This window comes from Formica exsecta, unplaced genomic scaffold (genome assembly GCF_003651465.1).
Source record: "Formica exsecta isolate Colony F162 unplaced genomic scaffold, ASM365146v1 scaffold27, whole genome shotgun sequence".
Lineage (NCBI taxonomy): Eukaryota > Metazoa > Arthropoda > Insecta > Hymenoptera > Formicidae > Formica > Formica exsecta.
The window spans coordinates 249025-259535 of NW_021849963.1; the positions used below are offsets into that span (position 1 = coordinate 249025).

Consider the following 10511-nt stretch of genomic DNA (forward strand, 5'->3'; position numbering starts at 1 on the left):
AAAAAAAAAAAGAAAAAAATGAAAGAAAATACAACCGGCTGTTAACTATCCGTTTAAATTTGCAAATCGAGCGAACGCCGGATGGATATGTCCGAGGAACTTTCACTTTCTTTACTTACAGTCAAGATGCTTCTTTTTAGGTCCGATCATCTCCTCCGTGGTGGCCTTGCAAACAGACTTGGCGAGGCCCTGGCCGGCGATGCTGTGCCTCGCGGCCAGCAGCCTGTCGTTGATCGTCTGTCCCGCCATACTGTCCCGCTGTCACACACAGTGAATATCAGCAACAGTCAGCAACAGCAGTTCACGTACGCGAATTCGGCAATTTATCCGGCGCGATGGAGTTGTTCCCCTCGTACACAGGAAAAACGAGAAATGCGCGCGAGAGCGAGGGCGACGCGAGGAATTTTGACGATGAAGCGAGAAACGGGGTGAAGTCGGCCCTCTTCGGCGCGACGCGGACGGATGGACAACGGATTTTCGGCACTGCAACTAACTTCACCGCACACCGATGACACGACACACTCGTACGGCGTAAACGAGAGCCGAGAGACCAAGGAGCAGGCGCTACCGCGCGAAGGCGCCCGCAACGTCCCTCTCACACACGGTCCCGATATTATACTTGGCCCGCCGCGGTGCTTTTCCGGTACCTCTCCTCGTACTTGTTCTCGTCCTCCTCCTCCTCTTTCCTCGTCCGCCGCCTCCGCCTCCTCCTCCTTCTTAGCCGGTTCGGTCGTTCGCGCGACGCGAACAATAGCCCGCCGCGATTTCTCCGCGTTCACCAGCAGCGGAGCCAGGCAGCTCGCGCTTAGCTTTGGCAACGGCTCAGCTGGACGGTGTAACGTCGGCGGCTGACCTGACGGCGACAGCAGGCTGCTTCTATCTGCCAAGATGGCGACGGCGCTCAGTGCGCCGACCGTTCCGATCATCGCGCCCCCACTCCGCCGCGCCGGCCGACCAATCACGAGCGCTCGCCGCGAATATGGTGCCGCTGTGACGTCACGCCGACTAGTCGGCGTGACTAAGATTTGAGGATCGAGGATATATTGAAAGGAAAATGCGCGCTCGTTCGGATTAACGATGACGCTTTGCTCTCGATCGATTTAAGGGATACTTTATTCATCGAGAGGGAGATATTTTATTTATTCGCCAGTTTTCATCGATGTATACACTTACGATAACGATGATATCGGCAACGTGATTTCCTAAGCCGTTCGATCATCGATTAAAAGATATGACGTGACGTTAGTACTCGTCGCGTGGACATTGCTACCAACGTAAAAATGGTTCTCCAAAGCCGAAAATTTTTACCATATGGGCTGCGGTCGGAAAGACGCTAGAAATGCTTCAAAGCGTTTGATTGACCAATCAGAGCAAAGAGAGTAAAGATTTCTTTATTCTAATTGGTTAATGCAATGTTTCGAAGCATCTCTAGCGTCTTCTCGACCACAGTCAGAGACACTATTTCGAATATTGCAACATTTTATGCTCGTGATAATAATTTTTTTCAAGCGCAAAATGTATTTGATAAATGATTTTGTAGAAAATTTTTGTGGAAACGAAGAAAAATGGAATGCTTGAAAGTTTTTTTATATATGATATTGTAGCTGTGGTCGGGAAGAGGCTAGAGATGCTTCGAGATACATTGCATTAACCAATCAGGATAAAGAAATATATTTACTCTTTTTAGCCAGATTGGTCAAACAAACGTTTCGAAGCATCTCTAGCGTTTCCCGGACCACAGCCACATTTATGCTCAAGCCTAGCATTGTGCGATAGGCTTAAAAATAAAGAATAAAGCCTATCGCACAATGCAAAAATACAGGCAATAGGAACAGGGAATAGAAATTTTGGAATAGAAACTTATATAAATACGCGCCCGTCCTAGCAAATAAAATGAATCACTGTTATTGGTTAGGAACAGGCAATAGAGAACAGAAATCCAACGCGTCGGAAATTCTGTTCCTATTGCTTATTCTATATTATATTATTATATTATTATGTTCCTATTGCCTGTATTATCGACGAGATACTATTAAAGACAGTCAGCCCTGGGTAAATTTTTGTGACCATCAAGCGGCTCCGGTTGGCCCCGAGGTACTTGAAGATAATTACACGAATTATTTAATTCATACGGTTATTTTACTTCATCCAGTTATTGTTTTATTATCGAAAATACCGACAAGATATCATTAGAGACCGATGATCTTATAGGATTTAGCATATTACTGGAAAACAAACTCGCCACGCGCTACTGTAGGTAAGTAAATCTTTGCATTGTCGATAATAAAACAGTAAATTTAAAATAAAATATTTATTTTGTTGTTCTTGAGGCAGTTATATAAAAGATCTTTACATTTTCGATAATAAAACAATAACTGGATAAACTAAAATAACGCGCAGCGAGTTTTTTTTCCAGTCACACTAAATCCCATAAGATCACCGATCTTTAACGATATCTGGTCGGCTGAACCATCATATTTTTACCGACCGAATTTGAGGTTTTACCGCAACTTTTTGATTATACCAGTTTTTGTAATGGCTATACAGAATTACAAATGCTTTTACATGATTAAAGTACATACATCAATGCTCTATGGGACAGTCGACTTTATGCTAAAAAAAAGTTAAAACATTTTTTAACTTTTTTTCGTTTTCATTATATTGTTACTTCACCACTTGTCTCTTATAAACCTCAGAATAATGAAACTGAACCTCAGAAAATTACTAAGCATGGCAAAAATATAAAAATTAAGATATTGAAGAAAAATCAATCAATAAAAAACACAATATTGACATCTCTTCAGAACAATCTAGAAAAGAGCTTTTGCTTGCAAAGATAAATGAAGCAAAAAATATAACTTCCGTTGTAAATAATAGATCATAAATTATAGAAGCTGCAAGACAAAGGCAGCAAACATATGATATAACAAAACAATTTAAATTATCCTCTACATCACTTCAACATATGATATATAAGAATTATAAGAGAAATATTACAAGTCAACTGATGATGCAAGCTCAGAGTTTAAAATGTATTTTCCGACGAGATGTGATATAGAAAAAAAATGTTCATAGCATTTTACAGTACAATACTTCAATGGAAGCGCAAAATATAAAGAAATTTAAAAAAATTAGAGTTCTTCAGTTGTATCATCAGATAATGATAGTTTGTTTCCCCAAAATCGTACGAGATTGCTAGAAACAGCAAATACGTCAAAAGAAAATATTTCTGCTTCTTGTGATGTTGAATTTATTAAAAAATTACCATCCGTGATTATTATACATTCTCAATCTGAGTTCAGTCAATCTATTGATGCTTCCCTCACCAAATAAAAGAATTATGTACATCTCGCTCAGTTCGTCAATCAGGTACAATTAACTATTTTTACTTTTTTCTAATTATTTATTATATTATATTAAGTTGTAATATTTTGTTTATATCACATTTTTAAACTGTCACAGACTTTATCTGAATTCAAAGATTTTCAAAAAAAGATTACATTAAAAAAAAGATACATTCAAAACCAAGAAATTAGTAGTAAACTAGACGTAGTTATTATGAATTTAAGTGGAGATTATATCGCTTTCTTCTTCCAAATGAAAAGAGGATAGTAAGACCAATAGATCTCTCTATATTTCCACTAACAACTGATAAAGAATTAGAAAAATTTGAAACAGTTTTATCAGAAAATAATAACATAACAGCAACTGTAGGCTATAAATATATTTATTTTTTTCTTAAATGATTTTTATTTTTATAATTGTTAATATTTTGCTTATAGATTTGTTATATGAATCAAATTATTAGTTCTAGAGATAATGTGAAAGAAATACATATAAAGTGCTAAAGAAGCTTATCTCAAACACATTGGCATCAAAGTTTAATTTGAAATAATTTTCAAATAATTTTCACATAATATGAATTATTGTATGATACAAATCTGGGACAATATGTTTTAATACGACCCAGGCATACCGAGGTATATTTTTATATTTTGCTTTGATGGAAGTTTTATGCGATTTAAAATTTATGAGAAATTTTCTTTCAAATTATACACCCTGTAAGATATACTTTGCAAATCAAAAGAATCCTAATCGCACTAAACATCGATTATGAATTGACATTATAACATATACCATAAATACTTGCGGTTAGTTACATTGATCTCATATATTTTTTAAATAGTTTAACAATTTGTTAACAGTGTTTAACATTTTTTTAAATTTATATTTATCTTCTTATGTACTTAGCGAGTGTTTTTCTAGGAGGTATTTAGTATAAGATTATGGGGGATTCAAAAATCTTATAAAACTATACCAATCTACGAATGTGCAAAAATAATAAAGTAGTGAGAAATGTTTAAAATGTATATTATTTTCGTCATTAAACAAGAAAATCGAAGAATTTTTAACAAATGTCTCTAAAAGTAATCATAATTTCTTATTCGATTGTGTATATTATTTGATATAATACAATTGTGAAAAAAAGCAGAAAAATAATAAATATATTTTATTGATCGTCGATTTTCATAATAAATATATTTTATTGATCGTCGATTTTCTCGATTGTATAATGGAAAATCGTTATTTTTTGCAATATTTGATCATTGAATTTTTTCGGCATTGCTTATCTGTAAAGCTTGCACGCTACACATAAAATTTCTATGAGAATTAAAATTTTTTTAACAAAATATATACATGTAGTGTAAACGTTTTTGAAAGTAGTTCTTTTTTTAAAGGAACTTTCTCTTTTTCGAAAACAATAAAATTTCTTTGAAGCTCAACGGGACTCTCAGGTAATACATTCCTCTGTTATAAGAGCATTTTTATTGATACTATTGCGCACAGCAATTAAGACAAAAAAAGATATTCATTTCAGGCAATTTGAAGAGCATGCAGGGATCGTTGGGTTTATCTATTTTTTTTCACTCAGTTTCATTTGCTGAATCCGAAAATCATAGTAAAAATAATCTTAGTATCCGGGAAAATTTTTGAGACATATTTTAAACAGAAGAAAGCAACGATTGATTTTATCACTTTCTCGAGTCATAACAAAGGAATGTTTTACCTGAAAGTCCCATTGAGCTTCAAAGAAATTTCATTGTTTCCGAAGAAAAGAAAGTTTCTTTAAGAAAAAAATTATTTTCGGAAACCTTTACATTACATGTATATATTTTTTGTGTTCTCAGTTTCGTTTCTCTTTCGGGCGTATTGTTACATGGCAACTAGTATAGTGGGAGAAAGTATAAGACCTTTAGGTTTTCAGGTAAGGATTTCAAAATAAGAGTGGACAGAGAGTGGAAGACTTCTGTAGTGTACATAAAACACGCACTTGTGCTCTCTGCAATCGGCAGACACATAGGAACAGTATCGCAGTAGATCGGTGTGCTTTTAAAAGCAGGGAATTAATTACACGCAAATAATTTGTTGCGAATATATCTTAAATTACATTATTTTGTTGTGTTTTACTGATTTTTTTTCGTAATGGCTACGATAATGTGCTTATCTCAGGAGGTGATTACCATTATTCTCGGCTACAATGATATCAGTGTTGAAGATATCATTAACTTTAGATGTGTGTGCAAGCAATTCCGGTGGGCAGCCAAATATGAAAAACAGGGTGCGAGCAGTTATCTTCAAAAAATTTCCTTTAATTGTTAAACTTATTACCTTTAATAATTAAAGAAATTTTTTTAAAGATAATTGCTCGTGCACCCTCTTTTCTATGCTTTGGCTTTTTAGCCCGTTGTCCTACCCATTTTTATCTTATAATGAAAAGAATATAATATAATATAAATATAATATAGGGAAAGTAGGGTAAAACCGAATATCTTTTTGGATTTGCCTTCCTACAAAAAATCAGAGAGTAAAAAAAATTTTGCTGACCATTAGTAGTTTTTAGTGGACTTAACCTTAAACTATGAGAAAATGAGGATCATGAATAGTTTGCCTTTGCAAGAGATTAAGCATACAAATGAATAATCCAAATTTCTCAGCAAAATTCAAGATTTATTTAAAAAAAAGGTAAAACAAATTTTTCTGTCAAGGTATTCGCTGTTGCTTTTTATAACTTTAAGCTATCTTTTAGGCAGCTGATGAATTCCATCTCGGAAAAATGCTGTGTCTTTGGACATGTTAAAATCGTCAAGTCATTTTTGTATCTCATTCACTGATTGGATATTGTTTGTCGATCAGACTGAAATCGCCGCTTTCAAACCATTTAAACCAAAATACACACACATCGTACGATATAACACTTTCTCCGAGAAAAGAACAAATCGATTTGCATGCTTTTGCAGCATCTTTTCCTTGTTGGAATTTGTAAAAAGTACAGTATCGGACATGCACTTTATTTGTTGCCATTTTTGACTCTACTAAACTGAATATTTTTTAAAGTTATGTTGGTATTTTCGCGAAACTAAATGTTAATTTTAAAAGCTATATGTTAATACTACATAACCGCATAAGAGCGGGAAAATCAATTGATTTTTAAATTAATTTTTTAATTGCTTAAAAAAATTTGGATTATTCATTTGTACACCTAATATTAACAGATTCGAGTCATTTTAAATGAGACTTTGTTTGCAGAAATCATCCTGTTGTATCATGGACATACATCCACTAATATTGTTTAATTTCTTAATAACTATTGTGAAATTTACAAAATGGTAGAGAATTTTCCTGTTTAATTTAATCCGCTCTACTTACACACGTGCGTTCTATCTTTAATTATTAGACGTTTTGAATTAAAACGATTTAGAAATACTTATTGATCGACAAACTCGTTGTACGACAAACAAAATATTCATATTATGACCATTTTCACACGACTTTAATATTGATAAATTATTTTAACTTGTATAAAAAAATTAATAAATTAATGTTAATGCATTTAAAAATAACTAGTTTAAGTTAAAAGTTAACACGTTTAAAATTAATTAAGTTAACTTAAAAGTTATTAACTTTTCAACCTTTTAACTTAACTTTGAACTTTTTAACTAGTTTCTAATCAACCCTGTACAATGTCAAAAAAATCAGTCTTTGGAACGGGTTGTTACTATGGTGGCACAATGGCTGCAACCTGAAAAAGATGTTTTTTACTCGTGCATAAAAGCATCATTAGATAGTATCGCACTAGGGGTACTGAATTGCCTCAGAGAAAAACATCCCGACCATTCGATATTCTCGACGTCCGCTGAAATGTTTTCATATTGGAAAAACAACAATATCGACGATAATCATTGGAACGAAGCAGAAGGAATGCAGATTATAGATACACTGGAAGAATATATATTTAGCAAATTAAACTTTCGATCAAGCAAATGGGACGACACCAATTTAGAATACATGTGTATAGATAATGTAAGTTATTATAGATTATTATATATAATATCTTACTTAATTATGGCCAATTATATATGCTGTGAGCATGGCCATATGTTTGTTATATTTTAAAGAAATACTCTCGCTCTAATTAATTTCTGTATTATAATTTCTGGCACAGGTCTTAAAAAACAAATATGGCCAAGAATACATTTTATTAATAATATATCACAGCGTGGCTAGAAGACTTGGTCTACGTTGCAATGTAATGTGCATCAAAAGATGTCAGGATCAGGGTAATTACTTTTGTATCGCTTGGAAACCAAACTAGTAAGTATAATATTAGATTTAAAATTATCTGACCCCCTTTCTGTATTTTTACTCTTATCATACACGCACACGCACAGATATATAATTTTTTATTGTTCGCAGTGCCACGAATAATTCAGAAAATATAAGATGTTTTAACATAAGTTTTAAGAAATTCCCGGATTGTCTTGTGTCCAACCAAATGTTACATTTTAGCACTCTTATTAGAACACTTTCACCTGAAGATTTCGATGAATCACAAGTTATGAATCTAATGATGGAAGCAACTAAACGGGTTGGCAATTACTCATACATGATTTTTATTAATTTTAAGATTAATTAATAAACTTCTAACCTTGACAAAAATATGAGTTAATGAAACACGCTTCATAATGGAAAAAGAATTATACAATCTCTTAGTTTTTTATTTGTAATCAGAGCTCTGTTCAATTTTTTCTCTGTTTAATTTTTGCTCATGTTTAATTCCTTTTTTCAGTTTTGGGACATATTGGTTTGGCAAATAGTTTTCAAACTGATGCAGTCTGAAAAATATGATTGCGTTTTTGGGATTATGCCGGATGGAACGTTTGACTATACTGAATACGACAATTTTAATATGGTACGTTAGCGCACTATAGCATACAGTGCCATATATTAATATAGAAAATAATAATATAATAGAAAAAAATATAATATTAATAATAATAGAAAAAATCTCTGAAGTTTCTCTAATAACACATTCACAATTTCATATGAATTATAATTATCTATAATTTACCTAACTGTAATTAAATTTGTTACAAAAGTCTATTCAATAATTATTTATAAAAAATATCAATTAAAATCTGTGTGGTCTTACACTTTCCAGCTTGACCTTCGCGTTAAAGAAACAGAACTGCTACACACAAGACCAGAGGACGTAAAATTTGCGGTTGGAATGATAGTAACACATCAACCTACAGATTGTGCCGGCGTAATAGTTGGATGGCAACGACATCTTGATAGACGACATCTTGTCACAATCTCCGCAAACAATGTGCCGGGCTCTTATATACACATGTATAAATTGCCGTTGAATCACTGTCGTAATTATAATTTTATAAAGCAACAAACAAATTACATCATTCTTACCGAAAATAATCAAATTTGTTACGTGGAAGAAGGTATGAATATCGTGAATTAAACGCGTCTTTATTTAAAATTATATTTGTTTATTCTACGAGCTCATCTCTTTTTTTATTAAAATAAAATGTTATTTTATTTTGATAGATTTTGTTTCCTTTTTTAATTTAATTATTTTATTTATTTTGGTTATTATTTTATTTATTATCTTATATATTTCATTTGTTATTTTGTTTATCTTTGTTATCAAAAATTTATTTTTTATTTGCATTTTTGATTTTAGATGTTATAACTTTAACAACGCCAAAATGGATCAATAATAGCGAAATAGGTCGCTATTTTTGTAAATTCGAAGGCACGCATTACGTACCAAATAAAATGCTGGCGAGATTTTACCCGCAGGACGCCGCTATAACTGCCCAGACAACATTACCTGAAAATTAATAGTATAAAAATTACTTCGTGCAATATTTAGAATGTACAAAATTTATACCAAATATAATATGATAAAACTAATAATAAATAAAAGGCTCTTCTAAATGTAACAAACAGATTAAGAAAATGGCAATAAGAGTCATGCGCAGTAATTATGGCGCATATATTTTATTTAAATAACTGTGAGTCATAGAGAGTACGTACCTTTTGATCCTTTCTTCGGATCATCTTCAGCGCAAACAAATAATAAATTAACAAACAAAAAAAATAAAAATAAAAATGGCAATCAAAATATAAAAAAGGAAATTATAAAAAATTAAGTCAAGTTAATGTCTCTGACGTCATCGTTTCCACGTAAAATTTTCTTAGAGGTGCGGAGTTCGACACAGCACGTTCAAATTGCGACGCTTCTCGATTGATAGGCCAAAAGGCACAGACAAAATGACATAATCGGTCTCAGTAAAATTAACATGTTTGAGTTTAGATGAGACTGTAACGAGAACGTTGAAGCACACACGGTAAAGAACGAGAGATAAAGATTATTTTAAAACTAGATGTAACTTACAGATCTGTGTGATAAACAATAGAAAACAACGCACGCAATTATAAACTTGATAATTATGGTGAACGCAGACTAACGGATGTAAGATAATAGAATATGTCGCTGAGACGTTCAAAGAAACAATAACAGTTATATTTCAATTTCACATTAAACCAAGGCGAAAAAATGAAGCATTGTGTATAATGATACATACAGTCGAAAATAGCGTGATATTTAAAGTTTTCGAAGCTTGTCGATAATATACATGTAGGCCTCAGATAAACATTCCGTGTCAGTCTAGATTTAAACTTTAAACCATTACGTTGTCTTTTTATTCACCATTTCCGAGATCAATATTTTATTAAAAAAGGGTTCGTCATCCAAAACCTTCACCCCGTCCCAGTCAAAATCGTGGTTGAATTCACGTCTGTGATCTGTCTGTTATAACTGACAATGAGTATTAGAAGTGTTCTTTCTAATATGATTACGATGCTCCGTCACTCTCATATTTAATTGTCTGTTTATCCAACATAAGATACATCACAATTATTGCAGTTAATCTTATATACTACATAGTCCAGTAAAATAGTATCAAAAACACCGAATATCTACAAAACGGATAGACAAGCCAATTTTTTGAGGGTGAGTAAAAGGTCATAGGAGATGCCCGAATTCACAAAGTTCCAACAAAATTTCCCTGTGCGTCGGCGGCCATCTTTAAAATAGGGGTAAGTTTGGATACTCGGCTCCTATTGGTCGAATTTTTTTTCTTTTTTTTAAT

At 32.9% G+C, this 10511-nt stretch overlaps 2 protein-coding genes across 12 annotated transcripts in view; one reads left to right on the forward strand and one right to left on the reverse strand.

The window, feature by feature from the left end:
• The window catches only part of LOC115237055 (phosphatidylinositol-binding clathrin assembly protein LAP), a 34607-nt gene extending 33397 nt beyond the window's left edge, over positions 1-1210 (reverse strand). For 3 of the 11 annotated variants that reach the window (XM_029809838.1, XM_029809843.1, XM_029809835.1), the window contains exon 1: positions 120-1210. In XM_029809838.1, coding sequence (XP_029665698.1) covers positions 120-249 — 130 coding nt within the window. In that variant the 5' untranslated portion in view covers positions 250-1210. The remainder of the gene's footprint in view (positions 1-119) is intronic. The other 8 variants (XM_029809840.1, XM_029809842.1, XM_029809841.1 and 5 more) reach the window with 7 other exon arrangements.
• Positions 1211-4619: 3409 nt separating this feature from the next.
• LOC115237064 lies at positions 4620-10216 on the forward strand. The gene is made up of 8 exons (XM_029809863.1): positions 4620-5620; positions 5808-5812; positions 7003-7362; positions 7505-7653; positions 7756-7927; positions 8129-8251; positions 8501-8795; positions 9038-10216. The coding sequence occupies exons 1-8, from the start codon at positions 5485-5487 to the stop codon at positions 9196-9198; spliced, it is 1401 nt and encodes a 466-aa protein (XP_029665723.1). The 5' UTR covers positions 4620-5484; the 3' UTR covers positions 9199-10216.
• The last annotated feature ends 295 nt before the right edge of the window (positions 10217-10511 follow it).